This window comes from Mangifera indica, chromosome 4, assembly GCF_011075055.1.
Source record: "Mangifera indica cultivar Alphonso chromosome 4, CATAS_Mindica_2.1, whole genome shotgun sequence".
NCBI classification, from domain to species: Eukaryota; Viridiplantae; Streptophyta; class Magnoliopsida; order Sapindales; family Anacardiaceae; genus Mangifera; species Mangifera indica.
This window is the reverse complement of record NC_058140.1, coordinates 16,355,253-16,376,032: the sequence shown is the minus strand read 5'-3', so window position 1 is coordinate 16,376,032 and position 20,780 is coordinate 16,355,253. Positions and strand designations below refer to the sequence as shown.

At 30.8% G+C, this 20,780-nt stretch overlaps 2 protein-coding genes across 2 annotated transcripts; both read left to right on the top strand.

Moving 5' to 3' along the window:
• The first annotated feature begins 4,888 nt into the window (after positions 1 to 4,888).
• LOC123213423 (NAC domain-containing protein 35) lies at positions 4,889 to 7,109 on the top strand. The gene is made up of 3 exons (XM_044632857.1): positions 4,889 to 5,408; positions 5,575 to 5,843; positions 6,199 to 7,109. The coding sequence occupies exons 1-3, from the start codon at positions 5,165 to 5,167 to the stop codon at positions 6,916 to 6,918; spliced, it is 1,233 nt and encodes a 410-aa protein (XP_044488792.1). The 5' UTR covers positions 4,889 to 5,164; the 3' UTR covers positions 6,919 to 7,109.
• A 3,981-nt stretch (positions 7,110 to 11,090) lies between these two features.
• Positions 11,091 to 11,396, top strand: LOC123214341 (uncharacterized mitochondrial protein AtMg00860-like). Its single transcript, XM_044634087.1, has one exon. The coding sequence runs from the start codon at positions 11,091 to 11,093 to the stop codon at positions 11,394 to 11,396; it is 306 nt and encodes a 101-aa protein (XP_044490022.1).
• Positions 11,397 to 20,780: the final 9,384 nt, after the last annotated feature.

Genomic DNA, 20,780 nt, shown 5'->3' with positions numbered 1-20,780 from the left:
CCTGGCCGAACCATGGCTAGCAGAGTTTGCCCCCTTTTTTGGCTTAATTTGGGTACATTAATGTGATTTTTCAGAGTTGATTTATATGGTATATGAATAGATAGGCAGAGTACATAAATTTCATTGTCTATTTTACCGGGTCACGTGAGAGAAGAAATCAAATGGCGAAAAGAGCCAAGAGAAAGGGTTGACGACCGCCAAAATGGTCCAAGCCACGGGTTGTTTGTGGCTGTGGAGGATAAATACAACTCAACCAACTCCAATTGTGTATTCATGTCAAAGTCTTTGCTCCATCATCTGGTGGCGGTGGTGGGGCTCCCAACTGTATTAAGAAGCCAACGCTGCCCAAGGAGATATTATAGCTAGCTAGACATTTCTAAACATTTGTCTCTTTTGTAGTCAAACTTTTGTTTAAAAGACAAAACGGTTTGATTTGTCTAATAGATTATCTCTGGCAAACTTTTGTTTAATATGATTTTTAGTCACTCAGCCTTATTTTTAATTGTTAGATTTGCCCTTTACAAACTTTTCATTAAAAAAAATTATGACGGGCACAATTGAGTTTATAATGTTGATTAACCGTATAGTATATAATATGAGTAATATTATATGTATTTATTTTAAATAAATATATATATATATATATACTTATATATGTTATCATGTGATTAAATATTATTTTATTTTTAATTCAAAATCAATAAATCATATAATAACACATATTAAGTATGAATCTATTTATATACTCAAAATAAATACGTATAATTTTATTGATATAGTATTTAGATAACTTTTTCTTCTTCTCTACAACTCCACAAATCCATCCTCAGATAATTTTAGCAGATGACATGGTTTCGATTAATAGAGCTCGCCAGGGATGCTACCCACTTCGCCGTTGCTTGAGACTATATCATTAATGGGTTCCACACAAGAACAGTGGCCATATATTATATTCTAGCCGATCTTGGATTCTCAATATATACAACCTGTGATATCCATCTATTCGTTTTCAAACATAATTAAAGTGAGGATCATTTAATATTTTATTTATAAAGTTATGTATGTTTACTTTGAATGCATAAATTTATAAATTTAATATTTGTTATTATATGATTAAGTAATTTTAAATTAAAGATAAAATAAATAACATACATAAATATGTTTTTATTTATATATTAAAAGTGGGTGTGCATAGTATTGTTTATATTTGATAGTGATGATAGAAATTAATGCAAACACATCTATATATAAATATGACCTTTGACTTGGGGAAATGTTTGAGACTTATTTTCAGAGATACAAACTCCTTCACTAAAAAAGCGAACACCCTTCACCTAACATTTTCAGTATTTATTATCTAAGCCGTGGCCAAGATGATGTGAAATTCATATTTAATTTATATTTCCAATGAGAAGTTAAGGGAAGATCTATGCATGGCTGAGACAGCAATAGAAACCATATTATCAAATCAAAGTCACGGGCACTGATCTGTTGTTAATTTCCCTACGCGTCTCCGCTGATCATGGAGTCAATTCTTCCAACTGCTGTATCTCATAAACAACAATCACTGTTTATGATATTTTGATTTTTCCATCAAAAGTTTTGGAACTTAGAAGAAGCCAAGCCAACGGTAATTAAAGCTTCTAGAGTGGGGGAGAGACAAGCTACAACTTTCCGGTTGAAGAGATTACGGGGAAATGGTCGGTGCGTGAAGGGACCTCAAGAAAAAGATGTCTACAGTTTCAACTCATAAGTCATAATATATATTACGAATTCTAATCGGATTGACAAATGATTAACTTAAGTCAAGATATTTACCATACAATTCTGGAAGTGGGTGACAAAAGTAAACCAAAAATCATAATTCTTGTTTAAGTACAATACCCAAATGTAATTTCATACCCGATTATATTTCTAAGTTGGTAACTGGACTTTAGTTGGACGACCCCACTACTCTAATTTTGTAATTTCTTCTCTGGACGTTAGGGTTTGATCTTATAGCAATATCTTCCTTCTATCCATCCCTCTTTTTATTAGTATGGGAAATAAAACTAGACATATATATTTTTGGTACATAAATAACATACCATTATGTGATTAAATTATTTTGAATTAAAAATAAAATAGTATTTAATCACATGATGACACATCATTTATGTATCTAAATTATATACCAAAAATATATACATATAGAATTACTTTAGTTTGAATTTGGTTTATCATATTTTCATAATTTGATCCACCTATCATACAATATTATTATACAATGCTAAAACAAAACTAGTATGAATCTAATTACTGTGTTAATTTTGATAGTTATAAAATATCATGTTAGGATTCTCTGTTAATTTGATATTTACATGAAAAAAAAAAACAAATTTAGGAAATAATTTTAATTATTTATAACTAATTTGATAATTACTTTTAGAATTGGTGTAAGAATGATTAACTAAGTTGATTACAATTTTTATCTAATTAAACTAATCTCTTAAAGTAGATTTGAAGGTTCAAACACAAGAAGTTGAATGGCAAATAGATAAATAAATAAACCAAGTGGATGATAATTAATTAATATAAACGATGAGATTAATGGTTGTCTAAGTCTTTTTCAGTGAAAATTCTCTAAAATCTAACAGTATAAAAATTTCAAATAAAGTTGTATGAATTTAGCCTCCCATGATGAAAGAGTCAATGGAAATATCTTTCTCGAAGACTTCCATTTGCCACCCATTTGAAACGTTTGGCTGAAGGGGAGGACTCTCTTTTTTCTCCATGTCCTCTTGCTTACCTAGCCCTATAAGAAAAGGACAAAAAGCTATGTAAATTTAGTAAATTTCAAGCCCTATAATAATTATTAAATTATTAATAATAATTTAATTTCCTTCTATTTTCTTGATTTGATCTTCTAATCAAATTCATTTTCCATCCCATGATATCGACTCATTTGTTGTATTTGGAACCTTCCCTATAGAGACACAGTTAGGCTTTTACATAACATTTAAAAAATAATGTCAATATTCAACAATGAAGGCTTGGAGATTTTTTATGAGATTGAGAGTGAGGGCGAGAGAGAGAGTTTTTGTTCCATTTTTTATGCCACTTTATTTGTGCATTATATATATATATATATATATATATATATATATATATATATATATATGTATTTGTTATATGGTAAAAATCTTTCTTTAACTAAACTTGTGTACACAATAATCAAAAGAAGTAATTAACTAACAACAAACTATTCAATTAATGATCAAACAAGTCATTGAATCACAAATTAACTCAAAATATAAATTAAAGTCTTATTATTTAGAGACAGTGAAAAGAATTTCATTTAACAATTCAACTCTATAATATTTGTAATATTGTTTTTTTATTACATTTTGTGGTTATAGTGGGAAGTTGCCATCCTCCATCAAATTGGGATCATGTAGTTTTTCGATTTTTATACAATCAACGTATGAATAAATTTCTAGATTTGCAATTCTATTAAAAATACCGGGTTTTTATATCTACTTGTAACTCCACCAAGTTGTCCTATAAAAATAAAGCATTTTTGACACTCTAGAAGCATTTTTGATCCTCTTAAAATTAATCTAAATTCACACATTCTTCTTTGGCAGTTGGCAATGTTATACACATCAAATTTATCGAAAACTTAAAAATCTTGAGATATTAGGAAGTGATTAGTCAATTTTTTAAATCAAGCATACATTCATCAATCTTTTCTTGGAAGAGTAAAACAAATGTGAGTATGAGTGTATAGATTATGTGACCACCTTTTTTATTTAATTAATGTTACATTAATTAACTACTCTCTAGAATGGGGTTATGTGGTGATTAATATTGAGAATTTGAAGAAGTTAGTGTAATTAAACACACCCAAAGCTACATTAGCTTGCGCTTGTGATAATGATGTCATTTTGCCTAAATTGTGAGGGTTTTCAACCATATGAATAGTTTAATGTGTTTATTTGCATTTGACTATAAGATGTGAATCATCCAAGACATATTTATATGAAGTACTCCTTCTATTCAAATCGAATTGGAAATCAAACCCTTTTTTATTGAGATAGATAAGATGATTAAGATGAGATCCAATTTAAGTCTAATTGTCTAATCACTCATGGGATTTGAACGATCAGATAAACCGCCTCAACTCCTTTATTCTTTATAAGTATATTTCAAGATCCAATTTAAAAATAATGTCTACTCTCATTTTATTACCAAATTTATTATTCAATATCATCCTTTTTTTTTTTTTTGATAGAATCTATACACTTTAAGCAGCTCTAGCCACCAAAATTAATTGAAAGATTAAATTAAGCTAATTAATTTATCATCTCTATTGGACTACGCAAGTTGTTAGATATGTAGATTGCTTATTAAGACTTAAAAAGATCTATACAATTTTGAATAATTAATTTTATATACATTTTTGAATAATTAATTTTATATACATTTTTGAATAATTAATTAATGTTTTTTATTTTAGTGTCAAATCATTTTATATATGATTTGATTAAGTAAAACCTCTAGTATGTGTAAAAACAAATAAAAAATTTTGGATAAAATGTCATACGTGATTTTAAGGATTAATTTTTCAATTATCCCAATAACCATGATGAACATTCTTTGCTTTGACATGAATGCTGTCAATTAGGATAAAAGGTGACCAGCTTGTAAATTGATGGTGCTTCACATGTACATCAATATTGTTAAATAGAAAAATTTAATGAAAGAAAGAAATTTTTGACTGAAAATTAGAGAGAATAGAGCAGAATTGAAAAGTCCAATGCCACCGCTAAGACAAGGCTTGTGGACAACCCTGTCCTATGATTTGTTAAGTCGTCTTCTCATCTTTTAACTTTGTCCATTGTAGGCCCTGAGAGCTATGAAGATCTTTCTATTTACTCCCTCCATTTATTCTCCTTCTTCTTCTTCTTCTTCTTCTTCTTCACCATTTTCTCTCTCTCATAAATTAACAATCAACCAAAAAATAAAAAATTATTTATTTAATTAACTATTGGTTCAAATCTTGCCTACCTCTTGCATATATACCACTCAAATTCTGTTCAATACTTTCAAGTATATAAAGAGCTAGCTGGCCAAACCTCAATCTCTAACTTCATTATTTATTGTCCTTTTTTTCTTTAAGTTTATGGCAATTGCAGCAGCAAGCATGAGCAACGATAATAACAGTAACAACAACAACAACAACAACAACAAGGATGACGATGATGACCACCATGAACATGACATGGTGATGCCTGGTTTTCGTTTCCATCCTACCGAAGAAGAACTGGTTGAATTCTACCTTCGCCGTAAGGTTGAGGGCAGGCGTTTCAATGTCGAGCTCATCACTTTTCTTGATCTGTACCGCTATGACCCTTGGGAACTTCCTGGTAAACAAACAAAATAAATAAATGACAAACTCTCCCTTTTTTGCAAGGCATAAATTGATATATATGTATCTCTATGTAATCATCTTCGTCTTCTTCTTTCATTATGTTGCTTTTGCTTTTCTTTATGGCTTTCTCATGTGGTTTTGGTTATGTTATTTTGTTGAAGCTTTGGCGGCGATAGGAGAGAAAGAGTGGTTCTTTTATGTGCCGAGAGATCGAAAGTATAGAAACGGTGACAGGCCTAATAGAGTGACGACTTCTGGGTATTGGAAGGCGACCGGAGCTGATCGAATGATCAGAAGTGAGAGCTGTCGATCAATTGGGTTGAAGAAAACCCTAGTCTTCTACTCTGGGAAAGCTCCTAAAGGCATCAGAACCAGTTGGATCATGAATGAGTATCGTCTTCCTCAGCATGAAACTGAACGATACCAGAAGGTAACTCACCATAATTCATACCTAAATGAACAGTATATAGATATATAGGCATACATACATGCTTTCTTTGATGCTATAAAATCTCAGTTCTATCTTCTTCATCTTCCTTTCAGTAACCCTAGAAAAATTTCACACGATTTTGAGAAAATACAGAAGCTCTAAAGATGAAAAATGGAATTTTCCTGTAATAGTACTGGCAGTTGTGTTCAATCTTTTGCAATTTAATGGGTTTGATTTGAATACTATTTGGTTTCTTCAAAGATTCACATCAAAATGGAGCTCGTTGAATAATTCTTCAGTTTCTTCCTGAACATCAAATTATTTCACTTTAATTCAATTCTTCCCTTGTTTGCAGGTCGAGATATCGCTTTGCCGCGTGTACAAGAGAGCTGGAGTTGAAGACCATCCATCTCTTCCTCGTTCGCTCCCAACGAGAGCCTCATCTTCATCATCATCAAGAAGCTTTACGCCATCGAATAAATATCCTCAAGAGGCAGCTCAACATGTAGCAATGGAGAGGTTCCAAACTTTTGGAACTCAATCTCATAATTCACCTCAACTTGATATCGAAAAGATAAGTGAAACAGATGGAAGTACAACCTCAGATGTTACCATAGTTCTTGGGCTTTCAAAACAAAACGTTTACCGTCCAACAATGGCTCCAATCAGCACCTCACTCGGGCTGCCGTCTTCCATTGAAGAGGAAGGCTTGTTCCTTCACCAGTCTAAACAAGTATTCAATTCTTTAGTCCCCACTTGCACCACTCTATTTCCCGGCGGATCCTCTTCTGTGTCGTCAAACTCCGCCGCGGCCACTGCCCTTGATGAGTTTCACCGATTATTAACGTACCAACAAGCTTCCATTAACCAGCAACAACAACAACAACAACAACCGTATAATTTCAATCACCACTTGCAATTCTCCACTTTGCAACCTCATCAAGTGCAGGCGGCGCCGCAGGGACTCAACACTCTAACAACTTCACTTCCAACTGCAGCTTTAATCTCAGATAGACTGTGGGAGTGGAACCCAATTCCAGAAGCAAACAGAGACTACAACGAGGCATTCAAGTAAATTAGTTCAATCCTATCACTAGACCGATTATTATTTATCTAGCTAGTTCTTAATTTCTCAACTGCATGTTTTGTGTTATTAGCTTTAATACATGACTGATTATTGATGAATTTTATCTGCGACTCTACTAGGGTTTAATTTTATGTTAATATATATAACAAGTGATTAATTTGATTGTTTCTTTATTCTAATACTCTTGTGGGTTTCCTTCAATTCGATTTATGCTTCATATTTTGTAGATTCTAAATTGAATTCTACAAATAGATGAATCTTGGATCATATATGTGTATACCTACAAATTTTTCAGGTGCAGATGTTCTGAATTTTTTTTTTAAATAGACTTGTAAAGTTGATTTTTTTAAATTTAAAATAGTATTGCAAATCTACATGTTAAAAATTTTTTGTGATGTCTTCAGTCTTAGATTCACTGTATACTTATACTATGATCGTTGATATCTCTCCTTCCTTAGTGTTAGATTAGGAGAATCATGGCGCACGCCATGACAGGGACCAAAAGTACTAAAATATCTGGGACAATTCAGGTTCACCTTGGCGAGTGTGCAGGGATTGGTCCCATATGCAGTTTAGAAACATCCACAATAGAGACATCAAAGGGTTTTTTTTTTTTTTTTTTTCATTTTGAATCTGGTTGTAGGTGAGCTTGAGTAGCTAACCCACTCAAAAAGTGATGTTGGTTTTGCCCTTTGAGTTCGAGAAAAATCTAAAATTTAATCAATACAAGACAACTCTCTGGGGAGGACCAAATGATCCTTATTCTAAGATAATTAGAACCACTCACCCATTGTTATTTTTCCGTAACCTTTTAATCTAGTTTAAGAAAAGATAATTACAACATAAATTAGAATTAGATCCAAATTGGACAATATCAAATTATGTCTGAATAATTGAACCATTACAATTGATAATATCTAAATTATATGTATGGATTTAAACATTTAACAAGTCTTCCCAATTACCCAAAACATTATCCACCCTTAGATCTAGTTTGTACTAGTAGGATAAGTTTATACTATATCCGTACGAATAATTTGATCGATCTAATTAAGATTTGCAGGAACCGTATGAAGGGATTAAGACACTTTGCCATTTAGCAAATAGTCCTTTCTGTAAAGTCCAATTATCCCAATTATAATCACAAAAAAGAGATGATCAAACGTAGTTTTATGTAGTGGCTTAATTAATTGTAGGCAAGAACTGGGACAGATATATCTATAGCTGTGTCCAGTAGCATTTAGCAAGTTCAAACAATTATTGTACTACAAAGTCAGCGGTTCTACCATTGCATGTGAACACAATTGTGGGCGGGCGTGCGTCATGGAGAGAACTCAGTTTAGTGGGTTAAAACTTTTATAGCTAGAGAGGTTCATATATAGCATGACATTGTCCAGCACTGTGTGCTCCTCTCAATCTCTCTAAAATCTGCCTGTAAGTATTATATTCCAAGAGCCATAGAAGAAGTTAACCACAACTCCAATTTTGACACTACCGGTTGAGGGTATAGATTATGATGTCTTGGCATACCCCTCACAGAGTGGATAAGAGGCAATATTGATGTAAATTGGTAAGGTAATAGGTTATGTCTCAAGACAATTAAAAATAATATGAGATGAGGTACCTACCCATGATATAGAGTCAGCAGCTGTGGTGTTTGTTCTACAAATTTGGATACACTAATTATACAAAGTTAAGTGTAACGTGTATATCAATCATAAGAATTTAAGGTATCTTTTTACTTAAAAGAAGTTGAATTGAAACAAAGACAGTGGTTAAAATTAGTAAAAGATCAGATACCAAAGTAAATGTGGTCACAGATATTTAGAATAAAAAAGTTTCATTATTTCAACTCAAAGCCCAAAGACTGTTACAACAGGAGTTAATAAAAGAGAAAATTAAGGTAATTGACAAAGATATTCACAAGATTAGAGATCAGTTCTACTTTATTAGAAAAGTTTACTTTAATTAGGTTATGATACCATTTGTTGGTTTCCATAAAAATACTATTAGATCTCTCCTAGCCGAAGAGCTAGCTTGAGATTTTCTCTCACACTTATATAACTACACTCAATTTGTTTTTTAACCAATGTTGTAAACTTAATAGATACAACTATATGTGATTCTGTCCTTTTAAAAATAAAATATGTAACTTTAGTGTTAATTGGTACAATTATTCATATACATAAGTATACACTTAAATTAAACAAAAAAAAAAAAAAAACAGATGCAGATATCATCTTAAGTAATCGATGTACCTGAAACCTTCAAAGAAAAAAACCTGCATCCTCAGGAGCCACAGGAAGAAGCGTTTGTTTCTGACTCCAAGGAGAGATCTTGCCTCAAGCTGTATCTCTCCACATTTTTCCTCCAAAGCTCGATCATATAACATAATCGAGAAACTGTATTATAGATATATGAAATGAAACCAAGTTACTGCAATATCACACATCATTATACTACAAAATTAAGCTTGTTTGAAAGGCAAGACGTTTTAATGTTTTTTTTTTTTTTTTCTAATAACTTATTCAAGACAGTAATTGTAAAAAGATTTTTTTTTTAAATATAGCCAAATTGATGTAATATAATTCTTAATAGGTGCAAATAGGATGACATTCATACCGGCACATATTGAAGCTCTCGATTGAAATCGAACTGCTGATTAGCATGATCATAAGATTGTGCCGCAGGATCATAGAAGATGGAATTAGTCATGGCTGATAGTAGATCAATCTCAAAATCTTGATCATATGAGGGGCTTGAGCTTGAAGAAACAATATAATTATTGTTTTCATACTTTGCACAGACGAATACAACAGCAATCAGGGCCAAGACTAGAAGCAAAATCGAATCGTTGTAATTATTCATGATCTTGATGCCCAAAAATGCCAGAATGCAGCAATTAGTTGAACCACCGAGAAGCCAAGCACCAAGCTGCTTCTCTGCATGAACTTTGGGTCTTCCCCGGAAACAAGTGAAAACAGTTGTCACAAAACTAAATAGCGACAATAGGAATGCAGCAAGAAGAATACTCCTTCGGCTTTCCTCATATACGTGCAAAAGCAAAGCTGCTACTTCTAGCATAAGGAAAAACACTGAGAGTGCAAGCTTCTTATGCTTACCAAGTAACTCAAACGCCTACAATTATAATTTAAAGACTCAATTTAAGTGACATATTCAACACAGAAGAAGCAGCTTAAGAAAACTGGTTATGTTTCTTGATTCAAATATCTATATGTACCTGAAAATAGAAATGATAAGTTACCTCGTAGATGATGAATGAAACAAGTCTAGTGTTTTGCCGGCGACGAACAGCCTCCGACGACTTCGTAATTTGTCATCTTCAGTATCCATGATTTTGATTGATTGTCTCTGAAACACACTGTCAACTTAGTTTCGTTCCAAGAAATCCGCGTGAAAGAAAAATAATAATGATGAAAAGTGTAGCAGAGATGTATCTAGCTCATCACTTATTTAACCAACTCTTTTCTTCTTCAGACCTTCAATATTCTATTAAATATAGAAATGAAATGTTTACTTATTCATATCAAGGCCGGCAAGCCTCATATAAAGAACAAAAAATTTCAATATTAGATTATCAGAGAATAATCTGACCTAAAGAAAAATTCATGGGGTTTAGGTTGACAAGAATTGAAGAATCAGCTCCAAGAGTTACTAGATCATGGTTTTATCAAACTAAGTCATTCTCTTTGGGAAGCTCCCATCCTATTTGTGAAAAAGAAAGACAGATCCATGAGAATGTGCATTAATTATAGAGAGCCAAATAAAGTCATAATTAAGAACAAGTACCCATTACCCATGATTGATGACTTATTTGATTAGTTGAGAGGATCTGTGATCTTCTCCAAGATAAATTTGAGATTTGGTTATCACTAGGTGAGAGTGGCAGAGAATGATATATCTAAGACAGCTTCCTGAATGAGGTATGACCACTTTGAGTTTGTAGTGATGTCGTTCAGATTAACAAATGCCCCTGCGGTATTTATGAATTTGATGAACATAGTATTTCATGACTACCTGAATAATTTATTGCGGTATTCATTGATAATATCTTAGTGTATTCTCGCAGTCGAGAGGAGCATGAACAACACTTACAACTCTCACAGTAAGGGCATGTGATTTCAATAAAGGGTATATCTATGGATCCTAGTAAGATTGACGGTATAGTTGAATGGCAGAAACCAAAGACAGTCAAGGAGATTCGTGGTTTCCTAGGTTTGATGGGGTATTATTGGAGGTTTGTGGAAGGATTTGCCAGACCTCTTACAACTCTCACAAAGAAAGTAATGTCATTTCAGTGGTCAAATGCTTGTGAGGCAAGCTTCCAAGAATTGAAAAGAAAATTTACTACTGCTTTAGTGTTAGCACTTCTAGATGAGGGAGTTGAGTATAATTTGTATATTAATGCCTCACACGATGGTTTAGGAGCAATGTTGATGCAGTAAGGCAAGGTGATAGCATATGCCTCAAGATAGTTGAAAGAATTTGAAACCCAATACCCTACTCATAATTTGGAGTTAACAACGATGATTTTTGCTTTGAAAATCTAGAGACACTATTTGTATGGGGTAAGATGTAATGTTTGTACTGACCATAAGAGCCTCAGATATTTCTTCACTTAGAAAGAGTTAAATATGAGACAAAAACGATGACTCGAGTTAGTAAAAAACTATGACTGTGATATTAAATATCATCCAAGCAAGGCTAATGTGGTTGCAAATGTTTTTAGTAGAAACTTGATGATATCACAACTGACAGTTCAGAGAGAAATTTAGATAGATATGGATCGAGAGCAAATTAAGCTTGTGATTGGAGCCCTCACCAGATTAAAGATTCAGCCCACTCTCATAGATGAGATTCGAGAGGCTCAAACAATAGATGAGTGGTGTCAACAGAAAGTTCAAAAAGTTCAAAAGGGTCTCAACATAGATTTCCAAGTAACGAATATAGTTCTCAAATTCAGAAATCGAATGTATGTTCCCTAGATAATCGAATTGAGATAGAGAATTCTTGCAGAGACTCATAGTTCTCTTTACACTACCTACCCTAAGGGTGTAAAGATGTATCAAGATTTAAAAAGACATTTTTAGTGGTTCGACATGAAAAAGGATATAGGTGAGTTTGTACTAGATGTCTCACTTGTTAGCAAATTAAAGTCAAACACTAGAAATCTTCAGGGTTGTTTCAGCCTCTGCCTATTCTAGAATGAAAATATGAGCATATCTCTATGGACTTCATCAATAGGCTTCCTAGAGTTCATAATGGATGCAATTTTATCTAGGTGATTATTGGTAGATTAACTAAGTTAGCTCATTTTCTGCCCATCAAAGATATTACTACCACAGATCAGCTAAAGAGATTATATGTTAAGAAAATTATTAGATTACATTGGTTACCCAGGACCATAGTATCTGATCGTGATACGAGATTTGTATAAGCTTTTTAGAATAGTCTCCAGAGATCCTTAGGTACTAATTTGACATTTAATACAATCTATCATCCTTAGACAGACGGTCAGACGGAAAGGGTTAATAAGATTTTGGAGGACATGTTGAGAGTTTTTTGCTTGGATCATAACGCTACATGGATAGAAATGTTACCTTTAGTGGAGTTTGCTTATAATAATAGCTACAAGATGACTATTCATATGACACCTTATAAGACATTATATGGTAGGAGGTGTTGTTTTCCTCTCTACTAGGATGAGATAGGAGAGAGAGATGTGTTATCTCGATCCATTGGGTTTGAGTTGACCCAAAAAAATGATCGATGATGTCCAACTGATCAGGCAGAGAATGAAACAGGCCTAGGATCGATAGAAAAGTTATGCAGACCGTTGACGCCGAGACTTGGAATTCAATGTGGATGAGTTTGTATTTGTAAAAATTGCTCCATTCAAGCATCTGATGAGATTCAAAAAGAAAAAAAAGCTAGCTCCTAAATATATTGGTCCGTATGAGATAGTTGAGAGAGTTAGTAAAATGGCTTACAAATTGACCTTGCCAACCAGTATGGACCGGATTCATAATGTATTTCATGTCTTATCTTTGAGGAAGTGTCTTGGTGATCATTTCCAGGTCGTGAATACAAATGATATTTAGTTAGCAGAAGACCTTAGTTATGAAGAAAGACCGATACAGATACTTGACAAGAAAATTAAACAACTAAGAAATCGACAGATTCCTCTTGTAAAAGTCTTACGAAAAAATCGGAAGATAGATGAGGTTACCTTGGAAATATAGCAGACCATGAGGGAGAAATAGCTAGAGCTGTTTTTATGAATTTTGAGGACAAAATTCTTGTGAGGAGGAAAGAGTTGTAATACCTCAAGTACGTTCCATGGGCATTTATATTTTTTGGCCTTGCTTTGAGACATTTTTAGTTTTAAATATATATGTATATATGTATGTGTGTGTGTATATATATATATATATATATAAAGAGAGAGAAAAGACAAAAAAAGGAAACTTTATGCCTTTTTCCATCATCTTCTCCCATCATTTCCAGAAGCTCAGCCTTCTTCATGTTGTTTTCTTTGTTTTTTGAAGAAAAATGAAGGAATTGAAGGGGTTTGGAAGACAAAGTAAGGAAAGAAAAAAAATGAAACACTTTGAAAGTCTTGGTAACCAAAAAATCTTCTTCTTTTCTCTTTACTTATGTTTATATATATTAGATGCATGTTATATGAATATGTTAGTGTGTTTTGACATTGATTTAATATGGTTTTGATGATAAAAGAAGCAAAACAAAGAGAAATGAGTCAACTTGACAAAAATTGGTTTAAAACAATGTAAGTGGAATCATTCTTGGTATGTTTCATGTTTTATACTTTTGGTTCATTGGCTCTATGTTATAAATGATGATTTTGAAGTTAAGAAATGTTGTTGTGCCATTTGGGGTATCTATATGTATGATTTTGTTTATGACAAAGAGTTAGATAATATTTACAGTTTTACCACTGATTTCGTCTCACGTTTTGACTGTCTTATCTGATAAATCATGAGTGTTATTATAGTCTGTTGGAAAGCTCTATGAATCCTTTTTTCAATGATATACAACTTATATGAATTAGAGACTGTTTGGACTATTAAATTATATGAACAAAAAGATTATCTTACTAAATAAAAAGTAAATACAATTTTTTGCCACTGATTTAATCTCATGTTTTGACTATCTTATCTTATGAATCATAAGTGTTATTATAGCTTGTTGGAAAGCTCTTTAAATCCTCTTTTCAATGATATATAGCTTGTATGGATTAGAGACTATTTGAACTATTAAATTCAATAAACAAAAAGACTATCTTACCAAATAAACAGTTCAATAAACAGTAATTTATAGTTTTTGGAAAGAAAGAAAAGGAGGAGAAAAATGAAAGGAAAAAAAGAAAGAAATGAGAGAAAAAGAAAAGCAAGAAAAGAAATATAGGGCTCAGAATTCAGGGATTGTCCCAAGAGTATAATCTAGTGTGTTATAGATAATTTAAGATGGAAGCAAGATTAGTAAGAGATAACGTTCACATGCATGCTACAAACTATAATGGGGCACTTTACGCTACATTGCTCGTAGTAAGGTACGTCTATAGTAGGATACATTTGTAGTAGGATATAGATCTACAGTAAAATCCACTCGTAGTAGAGCATACTCGTAGTAGGGCACAATTCAAATTCAGAAATGGTGTAGTAAAAGAAAGAAAAAGAGCTTGAGCTTAGAAAAATATCAAATCTCTGTAATCAACTTCTAGAAAGTATCAGATAGAAACTAGATGGGACCAAGTGTGGTCCAAATAGTAAATGATGAACTAGATTATCTCCTTGATTCCTTGAGGAGGTTATGATATGAGATTGAGTCTCGAGGGTGATTTAGAACATAAAATGAGATAATTTACTTAATTCTTTTCCTTTATTAAGTGTTCTTATCTCTCACTTCATTTTCTTTTATAATTGTAGGTAGAAGTGATCAAGATAATTGTGAGGCAAGGTTAGGTCAGCAAAGATAGATCTAAGCTGAGGCAGGTTATCTATAGTTTTTGTTATATGTATATGATATTATTGACTTTTGGCCTTATTCAGATAGTTGTACAGTTGTATCTAGGGACATGTACATGATTACTTAATTATCTTAGATGTTTTCAGATGAGTTTTTATATAGGATATATACATCTTTTGTTTGTTTCCAGATTTTTTTTTTCGGAATAATTTCAAAATGCTTATAGCGACGAATTCATGTTAAAATTTGTTTTAAAATAAACGCTTTAGATATTAATTCGTAACATTTTTTCTCTGGAATATAGTATTTTTGGGGAGAGATGTTACATACCCCTATTATATCGTCGTTTTTCTAAAAAGTGTATCGATTTATATCGGTAATATATATTATATCGTACAATACATTTATTGTATTGTATAAATATAATACACTTCATGATATGTATCGTTTTTCACTTGTATCTTATTGTATTATATAATATGTATTATGTATTACAGGATAGTGATACCTATGCAAGTAACTATAGAAAATCAAAGTTTTATTTGATAGTTTATGTACGATTACGTTTAATGGCACCCGCAATGTATTTGAAGTCCATCCTTTATCATTTGTTCAACCTTAATTGTGAGACAAATTGTCAACTTAAATACATCAGACAAATTTAACATTGACTTGTGATCCGATTAACTGGGAAAGGGTTATTCCTAAATGTTGAACACAAGTATATGTTCCACCATCGCCAACTAGCTTTCACACAGAAGCTTTAAATTTCACACAACATTTTCCCGAGTTTTATGATTTTGTCTAACACCAAATAGTTATTGCCAAAATAACAACTATATTGATAGACATATTTTTAATAGGCAATTTATATACATAGATAAAAAATCATTGCATATTCATAAAAAATCCAAATTAAAATGATATAGTTAATTATTTGAATATCTGAATTATTATTATTTAAAGATAAAAACAAATTAAAATTGTCTGCCTGAAATAATCTTTAAAATATTAAGAAATTTAAATTAATCATCCTTTAAAAAAAATTATTGACTTTTTTTACTTTTTTAAGGAGAAATATTGGCAACCTATTAACTATATAATTATCTAGGGGATTTTTGAAATTTGGCCAAACTTTTTGTGTTTAATAATAATAATAATAATAATATTCACCTAAACTTTGAGGATAAGAAATCGAAACATAATTTAGCTTTATTTTTATCAATGCATTTAAAATTAATCAATTTTGATTATAATAAAAATTGCTTAAGAAAATTAAGATTCCTTTGAACCTTCACCTCTTTTCATCTCATTTTAAGAAACTTGTTACTTTGCATTTTACAACTACAACCCATTTGTTAATATGTCTCAAACATAACATCTATACTGGAAAATTATAATAATAATTGTAGTAGTGATACTAGTCGACAAATTCAAATTCATTTTCTTTGTTAGTTGATTCTTAAGGGTATTTGGGTTGGGAAAAATCACTGTGGTGGAAAGTGAGTCTGATTATATCTTTAATAAAAGTAGGCTATTGTAAAGAATGAAGTAAAAAGTGCTATAAATATAATAGTATAAAATGAAAGAGGAGACTGCTGAATTTTCTCTCAAAGCTCAGGACTACGCAAGTTGATGGACTGCCGGAGAATGGAGAACTGCCCAATAGCTAAGGGTTCTGTCAAGATATCAACTTTTTGAACTTCGTTTAGAACAAATTGAAGAACTAACTCTCATCTAATTCTATATGTTTAGTTCTAGCATGATATACTGAATTAGAGGCTAATGAATTAGCACTCTGATTATCACACAAATCACAAAAAGGAGCAGAGAAATTGAGACCAAATTTAGGTTAATGTTCTATATTCATCCTCTGTCTTTTGTTTTTAGAAATCCATTCAATGAGATTGCACCATATAAAGAGATAGTGTCCAGATATAGACTTTTCATTATGCAGGATACTGGCCTAATTAACATTAGAAACAACAATTCTAAATTATGACTTAGTTTGAAGAGTAATCCATATAACAAGGTTCCGCTTATGTATCTGATAACTCTTTTACAGGTTTATCAGTAAAAAATGATAGGCTTTTAGAAAAATTGACTCATCTTAATAATAAAGAAAACAATATTTGGTATACATAAAGTTGGATAGTAAAAAGGTTCGACAATACATTTATAGAGAGAAAGATCTAAAAAATGGAATTGTCATAAAAAAGTAGCCTAAAACCAGCAGCAAATGGTGTTGTATAAGGTTTTGCTTCAAACATTTTAGTAACCTAGAAAATAATGAAGCAGAGCCTAAAACCCTTTAAGGCAAATTTATCATTCAAATGCCTTACTAAGATATCTATGAGGAGCTCCACATCGTTGCATGTGAGGAGGATACCATCAACATATACTAAAGTATATAAATAAATTATACTTTAATTCAAAATTTTAAATAATTAATTATTATTTTTTGATAACGAGAATAAACAAAAGAAATGAAAGATGAAATAATAATTTTAACATATAACAGGAATATAATTAAAAAGGATTGAATTGGATCAATTCACCCACTTTACCTTTAGAAAATTTGTTATTCACTATGTTTAAAATATTAAAAAAGTAAATTATAGTATTTTATTGACCTCCTAGATTTTATAATTATTTATAAACTTCTTATATCTTATTATTATTCAAATATTGACCTCCTAGGCTAAAAACATGTGAATTAAGTGAAGTTACAGAAAAAGAGATGGTTGATGATTCTGAAATTATTTTTCGCAAGGGAAAAGTTGGACAGCTCAACGAAAGTTGGGGAAAATAATATAGACAAACTTAACGAAATATAAAAAGATTATAGACAAAGACTCAAAAGTCCTTGTACATGTGAAAGCGCAGCTGACCATGTCTATGAACTCTGCTGACATGGAAAAGTGACAATGCCCACCAAAAATATATATATAATGGGAAATTGAAATTTTTATCACTATTTTATTCTGTGTATATAAAAATATCATCTATCATAAAACTTAAACAAATATACCATAACAGTAATGAACTTTTCCAAAATACCCCTCCTTCTATATTTATGCAGATTCTCTCTTTTTTTTTGTAACTTTTTCTCTCTTCTTTCTCATTTTTGAAGTGATAAAAGAATCATATAGAAAATAAAATAAGTGCTTTAAAAACAAAAGAAGGAAGGAAAAAACTGAAAAAGGAAATAGATTTCAGATTAAGAATTCTTGACTGAAAAAAAAAGTTAAAAAGGTTGACAGAAAAAAAGAACTGGAAAAAAAAAAACTAGTTGACAGACCTATAAAACCTTATTATGTAGATTTCAGATTTCAGAATAAGATTGATATTTAATTAAAAAAAACTGAAAAAAAAAAATAAAAACGGTTGGCATGGGTACGCCAACTCTTTTTTAATTTTTGAGGGTTGGCGTTACGTCAAGGATTAGCGTTACGCCAACCCATCTATTAAACAGGTGAAGGGTTGGCGTCTTATAATATAATATAATATATTTTAATTATAATATAATTATATAATATAATATAATATATATTATATTATAAAGGGTTGGTGTCCTTCATCTGTTTAATATATGGGTCGGCATAACGCCAACCCTCAAAACTTAAAAAAGAGTTGGTGTAACCCATGCCAACCGTTTTTAATTTTTTTTTTCCAGTTTTTTTTAATTAAATTATCAATCTTATTCTGAAATCTGAAATCTACATAATAAGGTTCCATAGGTCCGCCAACCAGTTTTTTTTTTTTCCAGTTCTTTTTTTCTGCCAACCTTTTTAACATTTTTTTTCAGTCAAGAATTCTTAATTTGAAATCTATTTTCTTTTTCAGTTTTTTTCTTCCTTCTTTTGTTTTTGAAACACTTATTCTATTTTCTACATGATTTTTTTATCACTTGAAAGATAAGAAAGAAGAGAGAAAAAGTTACAGAGAAAAAGAGAGAATCTGCATAAATATAGAAGGAGGGGTATTTTGGAAAAGTTGATTACTGTTGTGGTATATTTGTTTAAACTTTAGGATAGGTGACATTTTTGTATACACGGAATAAAATAGTGGTAAAAATTTCAATTTTCCTTAATTATATTATAATAAAATAATATTTTATAATCCAAAACTAGTGGCATATGGTAAATGTGATATTGATAAATTTAATTAAGACTTTCTAGCTGAAGAATTATTAATAATATATATATATATATATTAAAAATACTTCATTACAGATAAACATTTATAAGTGATTAGAAAGAAAAATTTGAGGATTTTATAAAAAAATAGGAAAATTTGATTAAAATTTTGTCTTTTAACCAAAAAAAGGAGATAGGACAAACACGACCTTTGTATAAAATTTATGTCTTATCCTTACCGAGAAAAATTCAATTCCAAGCCGTAAAAGGAACTCCAATTGCAGGTTAACTAGGCAAAGAGAACAATAGTTAGCCAATTTGAAGAGTCTATCTATAATGTATCATTTTCTTTTAACTCCCCCTCAAATAAATTGGAGCTCGTTAAACTTATCACAAAATTATTCAAATTCAAATCATTTGAGAGAAGTTTTCAAATTTAAACTTAAGTTAAGTTTTAAGTTTTGATTTAATAGTATAATTTAGTAAAAATTAATTAAAATAATATTATTTTAATACATATAAATTAAAATGATATTATTTTAATAGATTTGTATTAAATTTAGTTAAGATTATAAATTTGTTAAATCAAATATTTTTAAAATTTGAATTTATTTTTAATATTTCGATAGATTCGGACTTAAAACCAACCGGCACCGAAAATTCATATGAAATTATTTAACCATGTGAAACAAAAAAAAAAATGATGGAAAGAAACAGATGCCTAAATACGTGGACGTCGAGCCATATTTAGAAGGAAAATGAAAGGTGATGGCATCTGTAAAATAAGGGCCTCACATTTTGCGGTTGGATAGGACTCAACATGTCAATATGACAAGCAATACTGAAATTTGGGCATGCTTGGTTGGCCCCTTTTTGTGCTTACTATGTACTATTTTTACGTGGGCCAAAAAGAAAAATAAATTGAAAATGATGGATACAAGACAGGCAACTTTTTTTGAGCACAGTAAGAAAATGCCAATGTGTTTTGTTAATTTAAACGTGTTTCATTTTAACAATATTGATCAATTATTGAGATGGTAATTTTGAACCCATGTTAGGGGCTCAAACCCTTGTTAATCTTAATAAAGAGAAAATTATTTGATAAAAATAATAAAAAAATAAAAATAAAGATAAAAAAAATCTCTGTAATCAAGCACGGAGATAAATGTATCCCATCTCCATCCCACCCCTTTGCCACCGCACCTCCGTTCCCGTATCTTTATATTAACATATTTATTTAAAATACTAACATATCTTTATAGTTTTAAATTATTTATATTTTTTTAATTTATTTAGGTATTCGTTATACACATTAAAGTGGTTAATATATATTATATTTGTAACATTTAAAATAGTAGATTGATTTTAATATTACTTAATTTTGTTATTTAATATATTTATATTGTGTGTATAAAGGGTATAAAGAGAAATTTTTTTTTTACATGTACAAAGATATAAAAAGAGGAATTATTTTCATTCCCGTAACGAGAATGGGTCAAAAACGGAGATTGATATCCCCTCCCTACCTTTCGTCGTTATCATCCCTAATCAAATACATATAAAATATGTATTTTATATATACTTAGTATAAAACATATATGAAACCGCCATATTATATAAAATATATAAATCTAACTGAAAATGTGATAATTTATATTCATTTTCTTTCAAAATAAGAAATCATTGACAATTTTTGTTTTT